This window comes from Maniola hyperantus, chromosome 27 (assembly GCF_902806685.2).
Source record: "Maniola hyperantus chromosome 27, iAphHyp1.2, whole genome shotgun sequence".
Lineage (NCBI taxonomy): Eukaryota > Metazoa > Arthropoda > Insecta > Lepidoptera > Nymphalidae > Maniola > Maniola hyperantus.
The window spans coordinates 708,715-736,616 of record NC_048562.1 but is presented as its reverse complement, the minus strand read 5'-3'; the positions used below and the strand labels follow the sequence as shown (position 1 = coordinate 736,616).

Below are 27,902 nucleotides of genomic sequence, written 5' to 3'. Positions count from 1 at the left end.
ATTTAACAGAGCAGTGCGCGCGCGTTTTTTTTAAATTAATTTGTTTTTGTCTGTGACACGGGTATGTAGATTAAAATATTTTAATTTCTTTAACATAGAATTAATTTTTATTTTAGTATAATAATAGGAAAAATGCCGATTAATAATTTTAATTTAAAATAGTTTTTGTGTTTTGAAAACTTTTTGGGAGTGGTGGTGAACTTTTTAAAAAATAAATCAGAAAACAATTATTTTTTAAATAAAAACTAAAAGCCGAGGGTGTGGAAGTCCCTACAAGAGAGCTATGCCCAGCAGTGGACGTCGATCTGTTGATAATGATGATGATGAAAAGCTAAAATCAAATTATTTATCATCTCTCGATGCTCATAAATTTCTATAATATAATATTTAAAAAATGAAAAAAAAACGGTCAAGTGCGAGTCGGACTTACGCACGAAGGGTTCCGTGCCATCGTACAAGAAATAACACATTTTAATTTTTTTCAAGTTCGCGGTTTTCCGATTTTCCCTACCTACCTACTATACTATGTCAAGGAAAACATCGTGAGAAAACCCGCATGCCCAAAAGTTCTCCATAATGCTCCCAAAAGTGTGTGAAGTCTGCGAATCCGCACTTGGTCAGCGTGGTGGACTCTTCCCTTTCTGCGAGAAGACCCGTACTCAGTATTTAGACCGGCGATTGGTTGATCATGATGATGATGAATATAACTATTCCGGTTTGGAATACTCTTCCGAGATCAAAATAAAACGTAAAATTAAAATTAAAATATTTCTTATTCAATTAAACTTTTACGAGTATTCGTAAAAGTCGAGTATATTTGAATCGTCAACAGCATCTACCACTGGTTCGGAATGCCTTTCCTACCGAGAAGAACCAGAAAGAAACTCGGCGGTTGCTCTTTTCAAAGATTTGATATACAATATTATGGCATGTATAAGAAAAATAATCTGCAGTCCTGTGCGTTGCTGGAACGAGCTGCAGGTCAAATCCACGCTCTTTTATCATTTAGATAATCTTCAATTGTGTAATATGCTTTTTTCAGGAGCATACTCTTAATAGATTTTTTAAAATTGTGTAAAGGAAAGTCCAAAATAGTTTACGAGATCAGTGTTTCCTGCCAATCTATATCTTCTATGTCTATTATATAAAGAGGTAATGTCGTTAAGTTTGTTTGTAGGGGGTAATCTTTGGAACTACTGAACCGATTTTAAAAATTCTTTCACCAGTAGAAAGCTACATTATTCCTGAGTGACATAGGCTATACGGGATTTTTAAAAACCTAAATCAGCTAGTTAAGTATAATCCGGGTATCTTTAAAACAACAGCGAATAGGAACCTCAAATGCGTCCCATCTTAGGCCACATCATCACTTCCCATCAGATGTGAATCGTGGTCTAGCGTGCGCCTATCACTATCCCTATTATAAATACATATTTGCTGACAATGGGTCAGATCTTGCACTTTTGTGAAAATTTATAATTTTGCTTTTTAAAATTTATAATTTTAACAATTTTTGTAAGTATGTTTATGTTAGTTTGTACTCGTAGTTTAATTAGTGTAATTGGGCTTTATGGCCGTTCTAATTAAATAATAAATAAATAAATAATACTTAATAATAATAATAATAAATGTAATAGTGTGTTTGTTTGTTGGTTTGTCCTTCAATCACGTCGCAACGGATCGATGTGATTTTTTGCATGGGTATAGTTTAAGACCTGAAAAAGGGACATAGGCTACTTTATATCCCGGAAAATCCTTCTTTCCACGCACATGCTAACTGTGGAACCAACTCCCATCGGCGGTGTTCTCACTACATTACAACATGGGGTTATTCAAGGGGCGGACCAACAGATCCCTTAAAGGCCGGCAACGCATCGGCGGTTCCTCTGGTGCTGCAAATGTTCATGGGCGGCGGTAATCACTTAACACCAGGTGATCCGCCTGCTCGTTTGCTCGCTATCTCTATTAATAAAAAATAAAAAAATCAATAAGTTACCACGGAATTTTTAAAAACCTAAATCCACACGTACGAAGTCGCGGGCATCAGCTAGTAATTAATTAAAAAAAACTTTTGGTAGCGTCAAAATAAACTTTTGGCAGTCTTTCTCATTGTAATGAAAATCGATCTTAGTTCAGTAGCTATATGTAATAGCAATTACATACACACATATCACATGCAATCATGCAATGGCGTGCGAAAGACTTCCTTTGATGTTTCCTCATTACTGACTTTTACCAGTACATTACTACTTAATTTAGCTAATAACTAAATGACACTCATATATTATCATCACATGTATAACTAATTTAAAAATATAAAAAAACCGGCCAAGTGCGAGTCAGGCTCGCGAAACGAGGGTTCCGTGCTACAGTCGTATTTTTTTCGACATTTTGCACGATAATTCAAAAACTATGATGCATATAAATAAACTAGCTTATGCTCGCGACTTCGTCCGCGTGGACTACACAAATTTCAAACCACTATTTCACCCCCTTAGGGGTTGAATTTTCCAAAATCCTTTCTTAGCGGACGCCTACGTCATAATAGCTATCTGCATGCCAAATTTCAGCCCGATCCGCCCAGTAGTTTGAGCTGTGCGTTGATAGATCAGTCAGTCAGTCAGTCAGTCAGTCAGTCAGTCAGTCAGTCAGTCAGTCAGTCAGTCAGTCAGTCAGTCAGTCAGTCACCTTTTCCTTTTATATATTTAGAAGATAAAAATCTGTTTTAGAATGTACAGGTGAAGACCTTTCATATGATACCCCACTCGATATAGTTATCTTACTTAGAAAAGTGAAAATAATAATTATTTGTTCATGACAATGTTCACAATTTAATTATTTTTGTGTGATGTAACCACAAATTCACGGTTTTCAGATTTTTCCTCAAATGTCAGCTATAAGATCTACCTACCTGCCAAGTTTCATGATTCTAGGTCAACGGGAAGTACCCTGTAGGTTTCTTGACAGACCGACAGACAGACAGACAACAAAGTGATCCTATAAGGGTTCCGTTTTTCCTTCTGAGGTACGGAACCCTAAAAACTAATTTTATAAAATAAGTCGTAATTAAAAAACCGGACAAGTGCAAGTCGGATCGCACACGAAGGGTTCCGTACCGTTGTACAAGAAGTAACACTTTTTAATTTTTTTGTGATGTGACACGTTTTCGGATTTTTCACTTTACTTGTGCTATAAGACCTGCTACCTGCCGTTCATGACTCTAGGTCAAGGGGGTACCCTATAGGCTTTGATATTTGACAGACACGACAGATAGCCAGACAGACACACCACGAAGTGATCCTATAGCGGGTTCTTTTTTCTCTGAAGATACGCAATCTTAATAAATTTTTTTAAAGAATATTAGCCATTTTTAATAAGACTATATAAAGTTCAAAATCCTGACGGACTGACTGATTGACTGACTTATATATATCAACGCACAGCCTAAACCGCTGGTCCTAAACACATGAAATTTGGAGGGTGTGTTCTTTGTTAAGAATAGGTAGCTATCCACTAAGAAAGGATTTTTCGAAAATCCACCCCTAAGGGGGGTAAATAGGGAATGGAAGTTTGTATAAAAGTCTGTCATTTTTAAAGTAACATCGATGAAAATTGGTATTTAGGCTTTCGGTTAAGAATAAGAATACATGTTTCACGATTTTTGAAAATTCCCTACTCCCAAGGGTGTTAAATAGAGGATGAAAGCTTGTATGAAAGTCCGTCATTTTTCAAGTTATTTCCATAAGATATTTGGGTTTTCGGTTAAATAAATAATAAAATAAATAAGCTTACCTCAATTTTTTTTTTTTTGTTTTTTGGTCAATATTGCTTATAAGGTATATCTAGCTCTAATAATTCAGAGGGCATCCCAAACGCGGGCAAAGGCCTCCCCCTTTTCGGGTTTTCGGTTACCAAAGGAAAATACGTAGGTAGGAAAAATACCTACCTATTTCAAGGTTTTTAAAACTCTACCCCTACACCGATTTTCTAAATTCCACCCGAGCGAAGCCGGGGCGGGTCAGCTAGTAATTTCATAATGTCTTTAGGACATACTGACATAATTATTCTATTACATAATACATAATGGATACATATGTAAGACACTGTGGTTGATATCAATAGTTAAACCTCATTTAGAACAGCAGTTTCCTATATAGGAGTTAACCGCATAAAATTTTTACCCACGAAGAAACAGAAACGCATGTACCTACCAGTGGCGTGCAGCTCATAGAGGCATAAACACACTGCTTACCCTCATTGTAATAAGTCAATGCTTATTTTTAACCGACTTCAAAAAAAGGAGGAGGTTCTCAATTCGTCGGCATTTTTTTTTTTGTGTGTTCCCCGATTACTTGAAGACGCCTGGACCGATTTTTAAAATTCTTTTTTTGTTTGAGTATACCCTATACTTCAAAGTTGGTCCCATTTAAATTTGGTGAAGATCTGATGAACATCTTCGAAGATAGATACTGGAACTCCTCAACGGATAAGAGTAAATTGCTCGCGATCAGTGTAATAATAGCTTAGTAAACAGTAGATTTTTAACCAGTCATAGCATAATTCCATGGGGCCACTAAAAATTGTGAAATAAATTTTTTTTACAAAAAGTCTAGACGATTCGCGCAGCTATAGCTAATTCATTATAACCTGCCGTAAAATAAGTTCATACCTAAATGCATACCCTGGCTTGAACTCCTGTGCACGCCACTGGTACCTACCTACTTATTTTATTTTTACACGTGGACTACACAAATTTCAAACCCCTATTTTACCCCCTTAGGGGTTGAATTTTCAAAAATTCTTTTTTAGCAGATGTCTACGTCATAATAGCTATCTGCATGCCAAACAGTCCGCCCATCCAGTGGTTTGAGCTGTGCGTTGATAAATCAGTCAGTCAGTCTCCTTTTCGTTTTTAAATATAACTAGCTTATGCTCGCGACTTCATCCGCGTGGACTACACAAATTTCAAGCCCCTATGTTACCCCTTTAGGGATTGAATTTTCAAAAATACTTTCTTAGCGGATGCCTACATCATAATAGCTATCTACATACTAAATTTCAGCCCGATCCGTCCAGTAGTTTGAGCTGTGCGTTGATAGTAGTGAGATCAGTCAGTCAGTTACCTTTTATCGTAATTTGCACGTATGCAAAATAAATAATGAAAGTAGTTTTGCATGCGAATCGTGCATTGCAATTATTAAGTATTTAACGATTGAACGCCTAGGCATTACAGTTACTTATGAAATAAAAATTTCGACTAAGTATTTCCTGTTTCTAGAAGCTGTGATAGCCTAGTGGTTAGGAGTTAGGTTCGATTCCGGGCACACACCTCTAACTTTTCAGAGTTATGTGCGTTTTAAGCAATTAAATTTTAAGCATTTTAACGGTAAAGGAAAACATCGTAAGGAAACCTACATGCCTGAAAGTTCTCCCTAATGTTAATAAAGGTGTGTGAAGTCTGTTAATCCGCACTTGGCCAGCATGTTGGACTATGACCAAAACCCTTCTCACTCTTTTTTGAAAACTCATTCCCTAAAGGGGTAAACTAGGGGTTTGAAGTTTGTGTAGTCCACGCGGACGAAGTTGCGAGCATACGCTAGTAATGTTTTAAGTAGGTATTACCCATTATGGATTATGGATAAGGCCCGGTATCCTCCAGAGCCGAGATGAGTGTAGCTGACAGAGACGTGGCCAAAATTCAAAACAACGTTATCTAACCTGGATGGGGTAAAGTTTAAACAATTCAAAACTCTTGACTAATATATAATGTTTATTACAATAAGGCCTTCTAACGTTTCGTAAATCCTCTTCTCACGACGTTGCCTTAAATTGGCGGCCATTTTTATTTTAAGTGTCAAGTTTTTGCGAAATAAGTGATTACAACTAATTGTGTTTAGTTATAAGCTTTCCTAAGTTAGAAACTGAGCAATTTAACTTGATTTTAGTTGGACTCTAGCTGTACTAGGTAAGCTAAGTTTAAAAATATCTAATCTAAATATATAAAAGGAAAAGGTGACTGACTGACTGACTGACTGACTGATCTATCAACGCACAGCTCAAACTCCTGGACGGATCTGGCTGAAATTTGGCATGCAGATAGCTATTATGACGTAGGCATCCGCTAAGAAAGGATTTTTGAAAATTCAACTCCTAAGGGGGTGAAATAGGGGTTTGAAATTTTGTAGTCCACGCGGACGAAGTCGCGAGCATAAGCTAGTATTTTATACTAGCTTATGGTCGCGATTTTGTTCGCGTGGACTACACAAATTTCAAACACCCCTTTCTCACCTTTAGAGGTTGAATTTTCAAAAATACTTTCTTAGCGGATGCCTACGTCATAATAGCTATCTGCATACAAAATTTCAGCCCGATCCATGCAGTAGTTTGAGCTGTGCGTTGGTAGATCAGTCAGTCAGTCACCTTTTCCTTTTATATATTTAGATCTAACAACAATAATAAACCGTACTTAATTATTTTTCATACAATACAATTTTTTATAAAGACCGGAAAGTCTAACCTAAATTCAAACTATTTTGCCCTTGATGGCTAAAGGTCAGATTAAAATCATTATTGAATTTGGTGACCTGGTAAAATTAGGTTGCATTTTATATAGGTATGACCTTTGCAATTCTGTATTCAGTATACTACTTTGAGCCTCAATAGCTCAACCGGTAAAGGAGTGGACTGAAAACCGAAAAGTCGACGGTTCAAACCCCGCCCGTTGCACTATTGTCGTACCTACTCCTAGCACAAGCCTGACGCTTAGTTGGAGAGGAAAGGGGAATATTAGTCATTTAACATGACTAATATTCTTTAAAAAAAAAAAAAAAAAAAACTTAATATTAGGTATATTTGACATATCGTCGATTCTGGATTAAACCGAGAGCTTCCTCACTCTGGTTCACTCTGTCAATACCTAAAGTTTTGCTTGACCTCGATAGTGTTGGCGCAGTCTTAAATGGAAAGGCATGACACTTTATATATCCAAATCATGTTGGCTCTTCTCAGTATAGCAACTGCATTCCGAATTATTACTCAATTCACTACTTATTGATTAAAGAGGTCGAATGCATTAATATCTAATGAAAATCTATATAAGTATATACCTACCTATAAGAGGAAATACTGACTGACAAACTGATCTAGCAACGCACAGCACAAACTTCTGGAGGGATCGGGCTGAAAGGAAATCGCCCGTGAACGGGCCCTCTTTTGTGGCGTCGTGTCAAAACTTAACATAAATTATACAAAAACTAGCTTATGCTCGCGACTTCATCCGCGTGGACTACAAAATTTCAAAACCCTATTTCACCCCCTTAAGAGTTGAATTTTCAAAAATCCTTTCTTAGCGGATGCCTACGTCATAATAGCTATCTGCATGCCAAATTTCAGCCCGATCCGTCCAGTAGTTTGAGCTGTGCGTTGATAGATCAGTCAGTCAGTCAGTCAGTCATTCAGTCAGTCAGTCAGTCAGTCAGTCACCTTTTCCTTTTATATATATAGATGTGTTATTTTTTACGATTATGTTTTATTACGACTTTTCTTTCACTCTATTATTGAAAATATCCACAATTACTGTTAAAACCGTAAACATCCATTTATTTTGAAGAAGTATTAATTAAATATAACCTTAATATCAGCAACATAAAAAATAAGATTTCTTTATAACCAGGGTGAATAAATAAAAATCGTTTGCAGAATATAAAAAGGTAATTATTTGTCTACACAATAAAATTAAAACCATGGTGACATAACAATTATATTAGGGGGGGCCCAAAGCTCCTAAGAAAATGGGCAATCTCCTTTGGCATGCAGATGCACCCACCAAATGTCATGTCTCCAGGACCAGTTAGGCTGTGGGTTGATATATAAGTCAGTCAGTCAGTCAGTCAAGACTTTAAATTTTATATAGATACTGATAGATAAAGTTGAATAAAACACATGTGTCATACACAAAAAAAAACTTGTCAACTAAACAACAATCATAGAACAAAGGGTGATTACAGCTATATTACAATTGTAATACAGTAATTAGTGTATGTATGTAATTATATCGATTATTATGCAAAATTGTGGGACAATCTGTCAATTGATTGACAATGAATAATAAATTACATAGTTCGAAACTTGAAGTTACATATTTTGTAAGATGTTCCTAAAAACTTCAACAACTTTGTGTGAATGCAAATCAGAGGAACCTATGACGGTTTGCCAATGTGAAAAACCGGCCAAGTGCGAGGCAGACTCGTGCACCGAGGGTTCCGTACTACAGTCGTATTCATTCGACATTTTGCACGATTAATCAAAAACTATTGTGCATAAAAATAAATAAAAATCTGTTTTAGAATGTACAGGTGAAGACCTTTCATATGATACCCCACTTGATATAGTTATCTTACTTCGAAAATTGAAAATACTAATTATTAGTTCATGACCACAATTTAATTTTTTTTGTGTGATGTAACCACAAATTCAGTTTTCAGATTTTTCTCCTAATGTCTGCTATAATACCTACCTATGTACCTGCCCATGATTCTAGGTCAACGGGACGTACCCTGTATGTTTCTTGACAGACAGACTGACAAACAACAAAGTGATCTGGTGACAGAAAGGCTGGCTCATTTTTTGCGCAACGGATCAGCCTGGCTGTCCAGCGCGGAAATGCAGCCAGTATTCTTGGCACCATTCCACGCGGTCATGATTTATATAGTAATTAGATAAGGCTAGCTAAAAAAAAAAGTGAAATATTGCGCATAAGTGATCCTATAAGGGTTCCATTTTCCTTTTGAGGTACGGAACCCTAAAAATGACTCCACATCAGCTCAACTAGAAAAAATCAATGTGCAAATACTAACAATCACTTTAATTACATGTTAATTATGCACAACGTGGAAAAAAACCACAGAACAATTTTAATCTAATTACCATAAGAAGCGGGTCAGTAAATAGAATTGTCTTGAGATGGTAAGATATCATCGCTCTCCCACGGTGGTTGCACGCCCTTACAACATATTTTTATGGTCAATCTTTTGACTACGCGTGAAATATAAATCAAGAGGCTTCTGCCGTGGCTAGTTACCACCCTACCGGCAAAGCCGTGCCGCCGCTTAGCGTTCCGGTACAATGCCGTGTAGAAACCAAAGAGCTTAATACAAACTGCCATACCCCTTCCAGGTTAGCCCGCTTCCATCTTAGACTGCATCATCACTTACCACCAGGTGAGATTGCAGGCAAGGACTATAACCGGCCAAGTGCGAGTCAGGCTCGCGCAATGAGGGTTCCGTACGACAGTCGTATTTTTTCGACATTTTGCACGATAATTCAAAAACTATGATGTATAAAAATAAATAAAAATCTGTTTTAGAATGTACAGGTGAAGACCTTTCATATGATACCCCACTTGATATAATTATATTACTTCGAAAATTAAAATACTAGTTTAATAATTCATGACCGCAATTTAATTTTTTTTTGTGTGATGTAACCACAAATTCACGGTTTTCAGATTTTTCGCCTAATGTCTGCTATAAGGCCTACCTACCTGCCAAATTTCATGATTCTAGGTCAACGGGAAGTACCCTGTAGGTTTCTTGATATACCGACAGACAGACAGACAACAAAGTGATCCTATAAGGGTTCCGTTTTTCCTTTTGAGGTACGGAACCTTAATGTGTTGCTGATCCCAAATCTCGAGAACAGCTAAACCGATTTCGCTAATTCTTTTTTTATAATATTCCTTGAAGTACGAGGATGGTTCTTACGGAGAGAAAAAATTAAAAATTTGCCTGAAATTTTTTTCCAAAAAAAATAAAAACCGACTTCGATACACAAACACTAAAAATTGAAAAATAATTTAATTTATTACCGAATATATTATGTATACAAGAGTTAATGTAGTTCCATAATAATACTTTTTGGTGCCGGTGCCAATTAGCTTTAGCTGCGCGAATCGTCTAGACTTCATATTTTTATGAGACTCCACAATGGCACCTCATTGGCACCGACCCCAAAAATATTATTATGGAACTATATTAACTATTGTATACATAATATATTCGGTAATAAATTAAATTATTTTTCAATTTTTAGTGTTTGTGTATCGAAGTCGTTTTTTATTTTTTTTGTAAAAAAATTTTATTTCACAATTTTTAGTGGTCCCATGGAATTATGCTATGACTGGTTAAAAATCTACTGTTTACTAAGCTATTACACTGATCGCGAGCAATTTACTCTTATCCGTTGAGGAGTTCCAGTATCTATCTTCGAAGATGTTCATTTTATTTTTTATTTTTATTTATTGGACACACAAAACAGATTATGACAATAATTGATAAAGTAATACAAGCCATGAATAAAACTAGTCAGTCTCCAAAAGTGTGTACAAATGCAGTTATTAGTAATGGACGTGTACGAAGTTAGCAACGGACACACTATTAAACAATACCTATACTATAATAAAAGAACATAGAACTAAAAATTTGTTAAAAATCGAACACCAAATAAAGTACTTACGTGTTATTGTGTTAGTTATTATACAAAACAAAAACGTATTAATATAAATTATAAGAACCTAGAAAACAAAAGTATAAGTGAATTACATTAATTGAATTAAAAAGTAGAATTACGTTAGTTCATCAGATCTTCACCAAATTTAAATGGGACCAACTTTGAAGTATACCCTTTCAAACAAAAAAAGAATTTTCAAAATCGGTCCAGGCGTCTTCGAGTAATCGGGGAACATACATAACAAAAAAAAAAAAAAAAAAACATACCGACGAATTGAGAACCTCCTCCTTTTTTTGAAATCGGTTAAAAAGAATCGACTGTTAGGCGGTAAGAAGTTCGTCGGGGCAGCTTAGTATATAAATTAGTCTCCAACACGTATTCCCACGCCTGAGGAAACCATTGCTCAAGAATGCGTTTTTCTCACTTCCAGCTCTCCTTGCGAGTTGTGCGTGTTTTTGTGTGTCTATTATCAACCGCATTTGTTTGCCATAAGAATTGATAATTATACCATAATCAAATGTGGTGTAACATTGTTGAATTTAGTCATTTGTTTTACCTGTTGTATAGAAGCAGGCGTTACTTTGCGGAAGTCCATGATATACAATAAACCAAAAGCTTCATTTGCTATAATCCGCTGAAATAGGTCGAATCTGTATGGTGCAAAATACATCATGCGAAATGCACCGCCCGCCCTCCCAGAAGGCGGGCGGTTGGTGATTGGGAGGGCGGCCGGTACATTTCGCATGCTGCGTTGCATCATACAGATTCGACCTATTTCAGCAGATTATAGCAAATTAAGCTTTTAGTTCATTGTATTTGTTTTACAAGCTGTGGTAGCCTAGTGGTTAGGACGTCCGCCTTCCAATCGGAGGTCTGGGTTCGATCCCGGGCCTCTAACTTTTCGGAGTTATGTGCGCTTTTAAGTAATTAAAATATCACTTGCTATAACGGTGAAGGAAAACATCGTGAGGAAACCTGCATGCCGAAGAGTTCTCCATAATGTTCTCAAAGGTGTGTGAAGTCTGCCAATCCGCACTTGGCCAGCGTGGTAGACTATGGCCAAAACCCTTCTCACTCTGAGAGGAGACTCGTGCTCTGTAGTGAGCCGGTGATGGGTTGATCGTGATGATGATGATGATGATTTGTTTTACCCTTATGGAGAGAGCCGTGCTTAGAGTTTCTCCACGTGATCAAATCAGAAATGAGAAAGATCCGTAGGTACTTCTGGGAACCTTATAGGATCTGCTCATTTATAATTTGATGACTAGCTTATGCTCGCGACTTCGTCCGCGTGGACTACACAAATTTCAAATCCCTATTTCACCCCCTTAGGGGTTGAATTTTCAAAAAGTATTACTTAGCGGATGCCTACGTCATAATAGCTATCTGCATACCAAATTTCAGCCCAAACCGTCCAGTAGTTTGAGCTGTGCGTTGATAAATCAGTCAGTCAGTCAGTAGTCAGGAAGTGAGTCACTTTTTCACACATTTAGATGATTTTATCCATTTTTATTACAGAACCAGAAAATAGTAGCAGAGATGTCGGTTAATCGGATATGCGGGCTACAGCTGGGTTCCGTAGGCGTTATAGCTGTACTGCTGTACCTCATTGACCTGTCTGCAGCTGTAAGTATTCATATAATAGGTATGGTTCGCGACAGGTAGAGATGGCAATCGGGGTATGAGGTGGGGGACGCAATGCACACCCGCACGTCACCCGCGTTCGTCCGCACCGGGTTAGGCCGGGGGCTATGTGGGTATGCGGGGCGTCCTCACCCCGATTGCCATCTCGATCTGTCGCGCACTTACTCAGCTATCTAGTACAAACGTGATGCCATCACTACTAAATGCGAAAGTGTGTTTGTTTGTTGGTTTGTCCTTCAATTACGTCGCAGCGGTGCAACGGATTGACCTGATTTTTTGCATAGGTAGGTATAGATAAAAACCTCCTTTTTATCCCGGAAAATCAGAGTTCCCACGGGATTTTTAAAAAACCAAAATCCACGCGGACGAAGTAGTAAATAAAATAAAAACCGGCCAAGTGCGAGTCAGACTTCCGCGCCGTGGGTTCCGCCTTTTCGTTTCTGGAGTAAGTATAACTTACAGGTGTATCGGCGGCCTTATGGCGTAAGTACTCACTAAAAATGGAATTCTAGCCAAAAATATATTGTCTGTCTGTTATACAGTTGTTGTTGAGACTTGCGGGTAGGTTTCTGACATAGCATTCGCATTGCAACGCATGTCGGGCATTAACTATAGTTCAACAAAGTTGACAGATTAAAAAACTATGTTCACAGATACTTACATTTAACAAGAAATAAATAACAAAGACAATAATTGCGTACTAGTCTATTAAATCCCTTTCAAAAAGATAATAACATTTATAATTCCTTTTTAATTACTTTAATATCTAGTGTTAAGTCGTTAAAAGAAAAAAAATACTTGACTAAGTAAGTACTTATTTTTAATTATTCTTTACTCAGAAAGTTATTTATTTTAAAAGCTTTTTTTAGAATAGAATAGAATAGAAATATATGTATTTGTTGATCCAACACAAATATTATGTTAAACATAAATTAACTACAAAAATCATGCCTTAAAATCCTGGAACACGTATTTCTTTATTTGTGACTGAAAACCCAAATACCAATTTTCATGCCAATAACTTGAAAAATGACGGACTTTCATACAGACTTTTATCCCCTATTTAACCCACTTAGGGGTGGAATTTCGAAAAATCCTTTCTTAGTGGATACCTACTCTTTACAAAGAACACACCCTCAAAATTTCATGTCTCTAGGACCAGTGGTTTAGGCTGTGCGTTGATATATATGTCAGTCAGTCAGTCAGTCAGTCAGGACTTTGAATTTTATATATATAGATAATCAATTAGGAAACAATTACCTATTGACATAAATAACTAAGATCAAAGTGAATATAAATGGTAATAAATGGCATTTTAATGGATTTAACATCGATATAGAATTAGGTAGTGTTTAATTTGAATCTAAAAATAATTATCTAAGTAATTCACGTATCTTCAATAAACATTAAAAATGGGATTAATGGGATTATTTACTAGTAGACAATTATATAGATTTTATTATGAACTAACTTATGCTTTCGACTTCGTCCGCGTGAACTACACAAATTTCAAACCCCTATTTCACGCCCTTGGGAGTTGAATTTTCAAAAATCCTTTCTTAGCGGATTTCAGCCCGATCCGTCCAGTATTTTGAGCTGTGCGTTGATAGATCAGTCAGTCAGTCAGTCACCTTTTCCTTTTTAACCGACTTCAAAAAAAGGAGGAGGTTCTCAATTCGTCAGAATCTTTTTTTTTTATATATTTAGATTCAAAGCTCTAACTGACTGACTGAATGACTTATATATCAACGCACAGCCTAAACCGCTGGTCCGAGAGACATGCAATTTTGAGGGTGTGTTCTTTGTAAAGAGTAGGTGTCCACTAAGAAAGGATTTTTCGAAATTCCACCCCTAAGTGGGTTAAATAGGGGATGAAAATTTGTCTGAAAGTTCGTCATTTTTCAAGTTATTTGCATGAAAATTGGTATTTGGGTTGTCGGTCACAAAAGAAAAATATACGTACAGTGCGACAAGGCTATCTTGGCGCGTGGCGAAAATGGGAACTAACGTTGTCGTCAAGTGTCCCCTTTGTTCTTGTTTGTTCTCCAACAGCGCCCCCCAGTCAATGTCATTCAAGTGCCAAGAGGGCCTTGTCGCACTGTAGGTACCTTTTCACCCAAGCTGTGATAGTCTAGTGGTTGAGACGTCCGCCTTCTAATCGGAGGTCGGGAGTTCGATCCCGGGCACGCACCTCTAACTTTTCGGAGTTATGTGCGTTTTAATTAATTAAATATCACTTGCTTTAACGGTGAAGGAAAACATCGTGAGTAAACCTGCATGTCTGAGAGTTCTCCATGATGTTCTCAAAGGTGTGTGAAGTCTGCCAATCCGCACATGGCCAGCTTGGTATACTAATGGCCAAAACCCTTCTCACTCTGAGAGGAGACCTATGCTCTGTAGTGATGAGTTGATGATAATGATGACCTTTTCACGTTTTTAAAAATTCTACCCCCACTCCAATTTTCGAAATTCCACCCGAGCGACGCCGGGGCCGGTCAGCTAGTTCGCTATGGTCCGCCAAAACAGACAAATCTATAGACAAACAAGCAACGTTTAGCATGTGAGATACACGCACCGCGCGGGGCAGCGCGATGATGGGATGAGAATTGAGATTTTTTTTATTCGTTATAGGCGCACGCTTGACCACGATCACACCTGATGGAAAGTGATGATATGGCCTAAGATGGGACGCGTTTGCCTAGAAGGTGCTTATTCACTCTTGTTTTAAAGATACCCGGTGGCCCTACCGCGGTTGTTTGACAGCTACAATGTCACGATCGCAATCGTCTCTGATTGGTTAATGCTCGCTCACTATTGGCCACAATGCATTGTTGCAACAAGAATCGCACAAATTCAGCCAATCAGAACTATTGAGATTGTAATAATGATTGATGCAGGTTTTAGACAATCGCCCTACCAGCACCCCTACCGCGGTTGTTTGACAGCTACAATGTCACGATCGCAATCGTCTCTGATTGGTTAATGCTCGCTCACTATTGGCCACAATGCATTGTTGCAACAAGAATCGCACAAATTCAGCCAATCAGAACTATTGAGATTGTAATAATGATTGATGCAGGTTTTAGACAATCGCCCTACCAGCACCCCTACCGCGGTTGTTTGACAGCTACAATGTCACGATCGCAATCGTCTCTGATTGGTTAATGCTCGCTCACTATTGGCCACAATGCATTGTTGCAACAAGAATCGCACAAATTCAGCCAATCAGAACTATTGAGATTGTAATAATGATTGATGCAGGTTTTAGACAATCGCCCTACCAGCACCCCTACCGCGGTTGTTTGACAGCTACAATGTCACGATCGCAATCGTCTCTGATTGGTTAATGCTCGCTCACTATTGGCCACAATGCATTGTTGCAACAAGAATCGCACAAATTCAGCCAATCAGAACTATTGAGATTGTAATAATGATTGATGCAGGTTTTAGACAATCGCCCTACCAGCACCCCTACCGCGGTTGTTTGACAGCTACAATGTCACGATCGCAATCATCTCTGATTGGTTAATGCTCGCTCACTATTGGCCACAATGCATTGTTGCAACAAGAATCGCACCAATTCAGCCAATCAGAACTATTGAGATTGTAATAATGATTGATGCAGGTTTTAGACAATCGCCCTACGGATTATAATTGACAGGAAACACTGAACTAAAAAACCCTATTTTTTTCAGTCCTTGGACGGTTATATACCAGGGCAGGACTATCCTGCGTACGAGGAGGTTCCGAAGGGTCTGACCTTCACGTGTGACGACAAGATACCTGGCTACTATGCGGACCCGGAGACCAGCTGTCAGGTAACAACTTACTCAGCGTCATACAGTACTTTTTTTTTTTTATTCAGATACAAGTTAGCCCTTGACTGCAATCTCACCTGGTGGTAAGTGATGATGCAGTCTAAGATGATAGCGGGCTAACCTGGAAGGGGTATGACAGTTTTTATTAAACCCATACCCCTTTGGTTTCTACACGGCATCGTACCGGAACGCTAAATCGCTTGGCGGCACGGCTTTGCCGGTAGGCGACCGAAAGTAATGTACATCGACCTTTAGAATGAGATTTCACAAATTTCAAACCCCTATTTCACCCCCTTGGGAGTTGAATTTTAAAAAATCCTTTCTTATCGGATGCCTACGTCATAATAGTTGCATGCTAAATTTCAGCCCGATCCGTCCAGTAGTTTGAGCTGTGCGTTGATAGAATAGAATAGAATGTTTTTTTATTCATGTAAACTTTTTAAAAGTGCTTATGAATAGTCAGGTTTAATTTACCACTGGTTCGGAATGCCGTTCCTACCGAGAAGAACCAGCAAGATAGATCAGTCAGTCAGTCACCTTTTCCTTTAATATATTTAGATTTAATTAGTTTTTTCAGATTTCGTCATTATTTTTATCCTAGTTTATAATAAAGTAATAAAAAAATTGGAGTCCAATACCCAATTAAGTACAGATTCTCACGTTTAACGTCGACTGAGTTGCCGAGCGTGTAGTCGACCGTACGTCATCATCATCATCAACCAATAGACGTCCACTGCTGGACATAGGTCTCTTGTAGGGACTTCCACACGCCACGGTCTTGCGCCACCTGGATCCAGCGGCTCCCTGCGACTCGTCTGATGTCATCCGTCCACCTAGTGGGGGGGTCTACCAACGCTGCGTCTTCCGGTGCGAGGTCGCCATTCCACCACCTTGAGACCCCAATGTCTATCAAGTACGAACTATGTGCCCTGCCCATTGCCACTTCAGCTTCGCAACTCGTTGAGCTATGTCGGTTACTCTAGTTCTTCTACGGATCTCCTCATTTCTGATTTGATCACATAGAGAAACTCCGCACATAGCTCTCTCCATCGCCCGCTGAGTGACTCTGAGCGACCGTACGTAATAGGTCCTAATGAAGATTGAATCCTTTTTTTTCCAGGTATGGCACTGGTGCGTACCCGGCCTCGGTGGGAACATTCAATACTCCTTCATCTGCACTCCAGGGACTGTTTTCAACCAGATGACGCGCGTCTGCGATTGGTTCTATGCGGTAAATAAAATTTACATTAATGTTACAGTCATCAGCATTTTTTTTATAGAATATTAGCCATGTTAAATGACTAATATTCCCCTTTCCTCTCCAACTAAGCGTCAAGCTTGTGCTAGGAGTAGGTACGACAATAGTGCAACGGGCGGGGTTTGAACCGTCGACCTTTCGGTTTTCAGTCCACTCCTTTACCCGTTGAGCTATTGAGGCTCTAAATGATCAACCTATCGCCGGCTCACTACCAGAGCATGATTCTCCTCTCAGACTTCAGAGTGAGAAAGGTTTTGGCCATAGATCTCATTTCCTCATTGCTCACGTAGAGAAACTCCGCACATAGCTCTCTCCATCGCCCGCTGAGTGACTCTGAGCTTTCTTATGAGGCCCATAGTTAGCGACCATGTCTCGGAACCATATGTCATCACTGGCAACACGCACTGTTCGAAGACTGTGGTCTTCAGATCTATCATCATCATGATCAACCCATCACCGACTCACTACAGAGCACGGGTCTCCTCACAGAGTGAGAAGGGTTTTAGCCATAGTCCTGCTGCCATGCCATGTGCGGATTGATAGACTTCACACACCTTTGAGAACATTATGGAGAACTCTCAGGCATACAGGTTTCCTCACGATGTTTTTCTTCACCGTTAAACCAAGTGAAATTTAATTAATAAAAACGCACATAACTCCGAACAGTTAGAGGTGCGTCCCCGGGATCGAACCCCCGACCTCCGATTAGAAGGCGGACGTCCTAACCACTATCAAAGCTTTTCAGATCTATAGCTGTATGAAATAATTTGTTTTGAGTTTGATATTGTCCACAAGTTCAAAGTTCAAAAATCCGTAACGAGGAAATCCGTAGGAGAACCAGAGTGACTGACATAGCCCAACGAATTAGCCAGCTGAAGTGGCAGTGGGCATTGTGACGTTGTAAATTTTGAACTACTAATTAGCGTTTCGCTTTTAATTAAAATCTATTTTGTTCAAAGTATGTTGGTGCCACCTAGCATCAAGGTGCAGAACTACGCGTGGGTCGATGTTCAGAGTTCATTCGAGCCACAATAGATGGCGTTTGCTTCGTTGTCAATTGTCGTAAAAATAAAACAAAATAATTAAATAAAACCATAATATCATTTGTTTATTGTTAAGTCATTAACAAAACGGTTCTTATAATATATCCTTAGGTTCCGCAAATATTCAAAAATGAATTGGCTTTATGATCAAACTAACTGAGCGGCCACACTCGGGTTGCGTCTGGCAACACCGATTGCTGAGATTTAGAATTTTCCTGGAGTCAACATGTGAAGACGAATTTTTTTCGTTCCAGGAAAATCTCACTTCTTTTCGCCCATGGCTTCGCCTGGAAAAATACAATAGTCATAAATTTTAGTCATCCTAACGTATTTTCAATGTTTCATCAGTTATGTTCCAGTTATTTTAACTTCCCAAATAAATGAGGATAATGGGTTGTGGGTGGACTTCTGAAAACCATTGGTGGCCAGGAGTTCAATAGGGTTTACGTTTACGTTTTACGTTTAGTTTTCCGTTTTCGTATTTATTTCTTTTGCACATTCACGTTGGCAACTTAATTTCTATGGATAAGACTTGGTGAAAATCTTTGTAATGAAACATTTCGGTTGTGAAGAATCAAATAAATTGAGTTTTGGATCTTGGCCGATGCCGTCCAGCTACCTTGCAGTCTTCGCACCTACAAGTAAGCAAATGTTTGTATCCTGCAACAGTTTAGTGAACCTCTTAGTGTATGTGTACAGTAAGAACCCTGTCTTTACTACTGAGCTTTTATTTTGAAACAATTTTATGAATTTTACTGTGTCATTGTCTATTCCATGCCAATGGCATCTTAAATTTAAAACATAGATCTTATGTACTATCTACCTAAGTCATTCTAATGTATCTAAATTAAGTCTTGGCATTAAGCTAGAATAACTAAGCATTATTAGCCATCATTCTGTATTAAGCGACCCCGGTAAAAGTTACATTAAAAACAATTTTGCCTAACATCTAGCAAATTTCATTTATAACACCTCATATGCATTACAAGGGAGTCGACGGCTAGCTTCTATTCTTTACTAGGTAGATAGATCAAGTAAAGTAAATTAAAATTATTTTTTTTTCCTCTAATCTTTGTAAGGTGGTAGATTATTCCGTATCCGGGTATATTTCTATTCCGTCCAATTTACCACCCTTACAAATGGCGCCCGAACGTTTTTTTTATATAGTTATTTCAGTATATTTTGAGAAATTTTGTGAATTTTATGAAATGTACTCCGCTGATTGTACAATTTTCTAAGTAGTGACACATTGCAAAGAGCACTAAGCTGTTTTTTTTTATGGGTAACTAACTAAATAATAACTAATAGTTAGAAATTTTGTTTGATAGTTTAAGTAATTTTCTGAGTATAGTCCAACATTGGTTTTTTTTTCTTATTTAATTAACACATTATAAATGGTGCTTATGCCGTTCAATTATGTTATTTGACTTACCTTGGAGGTGTATAAGTGAATGTTTGCCTTCAGTTTAGTAATAAACATTGCTTAACTGAGTTGTTGTTGGGTATTGCTTTCAATAGTAAGTACATCTTATGTTTGAAATTTCCGGTAACTTAGTATAATTAAAGTTTTGAAACGCTATGTGCCGTTAACTAGTTACACACATACATTTATAAATACTAAGAGTTACAACTTGTGAAACTAAATATATAAACTATATTCAGAGATTACATTAAGTTCAAGTATGAAGTTATGAACAATTTTTTTTTCAGTGACTTGATACTTCATTATTTTGTTGAAATTTTGTTTAGAGCTGTGTTAAGGTTATGATAAAAGCTACATCACACACAAAACATGTTAAGTTTAAGTGAATGCTGGTAGTTTAAAGTGACATTTACAAACAGATTTTGTTGTATTTTAGGTTATGTGTTAAAGGTGTAAAGTAACAGTCATCAAACCATTGCACAATCTCTTTGTTTTTTTTGAAAGATAATATGCTAGTCAGAGTTCATTGCAACTTTGTTGCCTGTTTACTTTTGTAATTGTAAAGGTTGTAACACACTGTGTACTCATAAAGGTGATACTGCACCTTACAATCATTTATTCAATTTTGGGAAGTTTTATTTTGTTATATTTTGTTTACTATAGTAATAATATGTGCTTGTATTATTAACAATATTTTGGAATAGGAACATAATTGATAAAATAGGTTAGGATAGACTTAAGAATATTGTTTTTGTTGTGTATTTTGCTTGTGTATATTTAATAGTTTAAATAACTTCTTTTGTGTTTGTGTTTAACCAATTTGTATAAGGCTAAACATAGACAGTTACACAAGCTCGATATTTTGTTAAATGTGTTTTGACTTAACACAATGGAACAGACTTTTGCCCAGTTTCATTCACTTTTGAAGGACGAATTGTGTTATGAGGTATCCATTCGTTCCGAAACTCCAGCACCTACAGTGCTAGGTTTAAAGAAACAGTTAAAACAATTAATTCAGGAAATTCCTTCTGAATCAATTTTAGAGACGGATTTCTCTTCTGAAAGTGAGTTAGGGGTTATTACTAAAAAACTTCAAGACTTAGAAGATTTATTAAAAAAGTGTTCTGACACTAAAGATAGACATGCCCTCTGTAGGTCTAAAGCTTTAGCTTCACATTTGTACTTTAGAATTTTGAGAATACAGTGTTCCGAACTCAGCTTAATAAGTAGGAAGAGTGAATTACATACAAAGTTGCAGAGTTTGATTTCCAGATTAGATGCTGACAATGAGTCGTCTCACGACGAATCACTGGATTCCGAGAGTACCGCCGTTGACTGCACTGGTGATAAAAATGTTGCCAAGTGGAAGTTAAATTTCAACGGACAGGGTGATCCGCGCAGTTTCATCGAACGCGTTGAGGAATATAAAAGATCTTATGGCGTTTCAGATGGAAAATTATTTGTTTCTGCATTTCATCTTTTTACAGGCCGAGCATTGTTATGGTACAGAGGCAACAAATGTCAAGTTTCGTCTTGGTCAGAATTGAAAACTTTATTTTTAGAGGAATTTGATGCAGTAGATTATGACTACAGGTTGCTAGGTGAAATTCGAGCAAGAACACAAGGCTCTGAAGAACCTGTGTCTATCTATTTCGCTGTAATGTTTGGCATGTTTTCAAGGTTGTCAACACCACTTTCCGAAGAACAAAAGTTACAAATTTTATTACATAATATTCGCCCTTTTTACTCAGAACAATTAGCTCTTGTTGACATTAAGTCTGTCGCAATGTTGAAGGAAAAGTGTCGCAAACTAGAGGCTGCGAGGCAGCGTTCCGCCTTATTTTCTGAGCCTACTAACAGTAAGGCAACTTTAAGTTCAGAGTTTGCTTACAAACAAGTGACAAAACAGATAAACACACTTTCAGTCACACCTGCACCTAAGGTTGATACAAGTAAAGGCACTGATTTTTCGAAAACAAATAAACAACTATGTTACAAGTGCGGCAAGGGTAACCATTCCTTTAAATTTTGCAGGACAGTTCCGAAATTTATTAGATGTTTTTCGTGTGGACGTCAGAACTTTACAGTAAAGACATGTCCAAGTTGTAGTAAAAAGGCGATTAGTAAACCCGCTCCGGACAAAAATTCAAAAAACTAATTAGTAAGAACTGTGCAGAGACACAAGTAAAGAACTTGGTCATTAACAACAAAACATCCCTTTTACCTGACACAGTTCTGTATTCAGTGGATAAACGAGACTTTAGGCCACATTTAAAGGTTTTTGTTGACGGTTTTGAGATTACAGGTTTACTAGATTCCGGTGCTTGCGCGTCAATTTTGGGTAACCAGGCGCACAAGGTTTTTTTGAAATTCGGTTATAAACTGCATAGCAGTATTGATACCACATTTTCAGTGGCAAATGGAGACAAACTTGATTGCATGGGTTATATGTTTATTCCGATTACTTATAATTCCGTAACTCACATAATAAAATTTTTTGTAGTACCCTCTATAATAGCGGATGTTATTTTTGGCTGTGACTTTTGGAAAACATTTCAGTTAGCCCCTGGCATTTTTGATAATTTAGAATTAATTAAGGCACCTTCTCAATTTTACAATATTTGTGCGATTGATAATGAACAAATTCATACCATCACTTCTTTTGAAAACTTATCATCTCAACAGAAAGAATTAGCCCAATCTGTAGTAAATAAATTTTTAAATATTTCTTCAGAGAAAATTGGATTGGGTAGAACAAAATTAATTGAACATGTTATTGACACCGGTGATGCCTTGCCAATAAAAATAAAACAATATCCACTTTCTCCCGAAAAGAAGGAAGCTTTAAGTAAAGAGTTAGATAGGATGCTGGAAATGGACGTAGTTACTCCGAGTGAAAGCCCTTGGAATAACCCAGCAATTTTAGTGAAAAAGGCAAATGGAGACTGGAGATTTTGCCTAGATTGCAGGAAATTAAATTCAGTGACAAAGGGGGATTCATACTCAATACCGTACATTCCACAAATTCTAGATAGCTTGAAAGAGGCAGGGTTTTTATCATCGATTGATTTAAGTTCAAGTTTCTGGCAAATTCCGTTAGCTAACGACTCTCAGGAAAAAACCAGTTTTACAGTTCCTGGTAGAGGGTTATTCAAATTTAAAGTCATGCCGTTTGGCCTATGCGGTGCACCAGCACGACAGCAGAGGTTAATGGACCAGTTATTTAATCAAAATTTTTGTAGTGATATTGAAAATGGAATAGTATTTTGTTATATAGATGATATTGTTATTTGTTCTGCTGATTTTGAAACCCATTTAATTTTATTAAACAGAGTTCTGGATAAACTAAAAATGGCTCAACTATCCATAAATTTTGATAAATGTAATTTTTTTCGAAACTCTTTGAAATATTTAGGGTATATAGTGGATGAATTTGGTTTACGCACAGATCCTGGAAAAGTTGCCGCAGTTTTGAACTTTCCGACCCCAAAAACTGCACAGGAGGTAAAGATTTTCCTAGGCACTTGTTCTTGGTACAGGCGCTTTATTAGGAATTTTTCAACCATCGCTGCACCACTCAATAGACTAACGAGTAAAGGAAAGAACGCACCTAAATTTGAGTGGAGCGAACAGGCAGAGGTAGCATTTAATACATTGAAGAATGCGTTGGTAACCGCACCTGTTCTTGCGGTACCGAATTTTGAAAAACCATTCAAAATACATTGTGATGCTTCTGCATATGGTGTTGGCGGTATGCTAACGCAAGAAACCGATGGTTGCGATCATCCCATTGCGTATGTCAGTAGGAGCCTAAATAAAAACGAAAGGAATTACAGCGCGACGGAACGCGAGGCTCTAGCTGTGATTTTTGCAGTGGAGAAATTTCAGGCTTATTTTGGTTCCAAGCCAGTCACAATTATCACAGACCATGCATCCCTAAAGTGGTTCTTAAATTTAGAAAATCCCTCAGGACGACTCGCCAGATGGGGTTGTAGATTATCACAGTATAATTTTGTTATCGAACATAGGAAGGGTTGTGATAATGTAGTTCCGGATACCTTGTCGAGACTCATACACGTAGATGTAGTTGGTGATCGTAATGATAACTCTAGTCAACAAGTTTTGGTAGATGACTGGTATGACAAAACATTTAATGGCTGTAAAATCAATCCAGCAAATTTTCCGAATTTTAGTATTTTGAACGATAAACTATATCGTTACAGTAAATGTAAATACCAGCTTCTCAGTGAGTTCGACTGGAAAGAGGTAGTCCACAAGAACGACATCCTTAGAATTATGCAACAAAACCATGCAGATGCAACTGCAGGTCATTTTGGTGTGTTCAAAACTCATCGCAGATTATCCCTCAGATATTTTTGGCGTGGTATGTATAAGGACGTGGTTGAGTACGTTAAGAATTGTGATACTTGCTCTGCGTATAAACACACGACATCAGCCACTCCAGGTCTGCTAGGGAAGCCTAAAGTCTGCGAGAGACCTTTTCAGGTCATTTCGGCTGATTTAGTCGGACCTTTGCCTAGGTCTAAATCAGGATTTACATTTCTTTTTGTGGTGACGTGTTGTTTTTCGAAATATACAATGTTGTTTCCGTTACGGCGTGCCACAGGTGCCGCTGTTGTTAAAGCGCTAGAGAATTTTGTATTTTTGAACCATAGTGTTCCAGAGACTGTGATTGTGGACAATGGGTCCCAATTTACAGGATCTGAATTCCGTAATCTCATTAAGCGTTATAATATTCCGAAATTACACTACACACCACTGTACACTCCGCAAGTTAACCTTGTTGAGAGGTACAATAAGGTTGTTATGACTGCTGTAGCCGCTTTTGTGAAAGATAACCACAGGTCCTGGGACGAAAACCTGTACAAGGTCCAGTTCGCCATAAACAGTGCGGTTAATGAATCCACTGGATTCTCCCCGTTCTTCCTTGTCCACGCTAGAGAACCGGTTTTAAATGGTTCCTTCTATAAGGACACGGATAAGGAGTACGAGGCCGGAATTCCAAGGGAGGAATACGCAGGAAAGTTTGGAACTTTGGAGGACATATTTGGTCAGGTTAGGAGAAATTTGTTTCAGGCTCATGCAGAGTATGCAACGCATTACAACTTAAGGCGTAGGTCTGCAAGCTATTCTGTTGGGGATATAGTGTGGAAAAAGACCTATCCACAAAGCGACGCTACAAATTTTTTCGCAGCTAAGCTGGCACCTAAGTATGAAAAGTGCAGGGTTGTCAAGGTTTTGTCACCTTTGGTTTACGAACTAGTTAGAGTAGCTGACAACCACCCAATAGGCACTTGGCATATTAAGGATATTAAGAAGTAGATAGTTGCCATTACTTAGTTTGGTCTAAACTGTTTGAATATTTAAGTTATCAATATTCAATTAGGAATTTGTATGAGTGTAGTGATGTTCTGAGTTAACAGTTACATTACCATGGTTCAGTTGAGGAGGAATGTAGTGGATGTATGTAGGGATGAATATGTGATGATTGGAATGCTTGTGGTAGACCAACCGGTTGAGAAAGTAAAAATGCAAATATCGTACTTTGGGGATAACGAAAAGGGGGGGTTTTGTGTTTTGTTTTCGTTTTCCTTCTAGATAATGGATCATTTCTGTTATTTTTCCGATTCTGTTCCGAGATCTATTTTCTAGGAGAGTTATTTCGTTTTTTTTTCTCATATTCCGATTTTGATTCGGTTTTATTTTTCCGAATGGGATAGAGAACGGTTGCCATATCAGATGGACCCGTTCACAACCAGTTTTTCCGTATTTGTTGAGTAACAAATATTAAGATGGTAGTTTAAAAGAGTGAACCACCGTAGGCCTAGACGCATTCTATCAGTCAGCTGAAGAATGATGCCAAGATGTTTCCACTCAAGTGTCTTAGACACCATGAAGTTTTTTTGTATATATTCTTTTTAGAAGTTAGGGTTGTGTAGTTAAGTATAATGTATAAAACCTTACACTGTTTTCAGTATATTTATTTTGTTAGACAATTTTCCTTGTTAGTAGTAGATGTGCGTTCACGCGTAACTTCTGTGTTTTTTTTTGTTTGTTTGTTTCAGGCAAATTGTTAGTAGTTGTTGGATGACGCTGAGGGCAGCGTGGTTCAACCTGTTGAACCTTTTCGTAGGAGGGGAAGTATTGTGACGTTGTAAATTTTGAACTACTAATTAGCGTTTCGCTTTTAATTAAAATCTATTTTGTTCAAAGTATGTTGGTGCCACCTAGCATCAAGGTGCAGAACTACGCGTGGGTCGATGTTCAGAGTTCATTCGAGCCACAATAGATGGCGTTTGCTTCGTTGTCAATTGTCGTAAAAATAAAACAAAATAATTAAATAAAACCATAATATCATTTGTTTATTGTTAAGTCATTAACAAAACGGTTCTTATAATATATCCTTAGGTTCCGCAAATATTCAAAAATGAATTGGCTTTATGATCAAACTAACTGAGCGGCCACACTCGGGTTGCGTCTGGCAACACCGATTGCTGAGATTTAGAATTTTCCTGGAGTCAACATGTGAAGACGAATTTTTTCGTTCCAGGAAAATCTCACTTCTTTTCGCCCATGGCTTCGCCTGGAAAAATACAATAGTCATAAATTTTAGTCATCCTAACGTATTTTCAATGTTTCATCAGTTATGTTCCAGTTATTTTAACTTCCCAAATAAATGAGGATAATGGGTTGTGGGTGGACTTCTGAAAACCATTGGTGGCCAGGAGTTCAATAGGGTTTACGTTTACGTTTTACGTTTAGTTTTCCGTTTTCGTATTTATTTCTTTTGCACATTCACGTTGGCAACTTAATTTCTATGGATAAGACTTGGTGAAAATCTTTGTAATGAAACATTTCGGTTGTGAAGAATCAAATAAATTGAGTTTTGGATCTTGGCCGATGCCGTCCAGCTACCTTGCAGTCTTCGCACCTACAAGTAAGCAAATGTTTGTATCCTGCAACAGTTTAGTGAACCTTCTTAGTGTATGTGTACAGTAAGAACCCTGTCTTTACTACTGAGCTTTTATTTTGAAACAATTTTATGAATTTTACTGTGTCATTGTCTATTCCATGCCAATGGCATCTTAAATTTAAAACATAGATCTTATGTACTATCTACCTAAGTCATTCTAATGTATCTAAATTAAGTCTTGGCATTAAGCTAGAATAACTAAGCATTATTAGCCATCATTCTGTATTAAGCGACCCCGGTAAAAGTTACATTAAAAACAATTTTGCCTAACATCTAGCAAATTTCATTTATAACACCTCATATGCATTACAAGGGAGTCGACGGCTAGCTTCTATTCTTTACTAGGTAGATAGATCAAGTAAAGTAAATTAAAATTATTTTTTTTTCCTCTAATCTTTGTAAGGTGGTAGATTATTCCGTATCCGGGTATATTTCTATTCCGTCCAATTTACCACCCTTACAGCATGTCACGTCTGCCGCAGAACCGATGGCCGATGGGGCAGACGTGTTCTGGAGTGGAGACCGCGTATCGGCAAGCGCAGTGTGGGACGACCTCCAACCCGCTGGACTGACGACCTTAAGAAGGTAGCGGGAAGTGAGTGGATGAGGAAGGCGGAGGACCGGATGTTGTGGCGTGCTCTTTTGAAGGCCTATGTCTAGCAGTGGACGCAAACAGGCTGATTGATTGATTGATATTGTCTGAAATTATTTTATTTCTCTCTCCAGGTGGACTGCCCCAAGTCTCGATCATACTACGGCATCAACGAAGACCTGTATAAAGACGAGGCTGGCAACTACATTGTTGGGAAAAAGAAGTAGAATTATTACTATTTTTTTTGGTTTAAACTAACTTAGGTGTCATATAAGTATAACATTTGCAGGGCCTACAAAGTCTGCCTAGAAATATTCTATAAGATATGCGATAAAAAATAAGACGAAATCAGAATTGAGGATTCAGAAAAAGTCAGTCAGCTATGTCACCCTCCAGGCCATCTATACCCATGCAAAAAAGCACGTCAATCCGTTGCACCGTTGCGACGTGATTGAAGGACAAACCAACAGACCAACAAACCAATAAACAATCAAACAAACACACTTTCAGATTTATAGGTAACTAATAAGGGTACTGGTATTTTTTGACGCCTGATTTTTTGAAACAGCAAATCTATATTGCCACAGATTGCTATAAAAAATATTTTGACAGTGACTTAGCGTA

General features: G+C 37.8%; 1 protein-coding gene across 1 annotated transcript; it reads left to right on the top strand.

The window, feature by feature from the left end:
• Positions 1–27,902, top strand: LOC117994630 (uncharacterized). Its single transcript, XM_034982579.2, has 5 exons — positions 1–61; positions 12,025–12,132; positions 15,846–15,968; positions 17,089–17,199; positions 27,413–27,902. The coding sequence occupies exons 2-5, from the start codon at positions 12,046–12,048 to the stop codon at positions 27,503–27,505; spliced, it is 414 nt and encodes a 137-aa protein (XP_034838470.1). The 5' UTR covers positions 1–61; positions 12,025–12,045; the 3' UTR covers positions 27,506–27,902.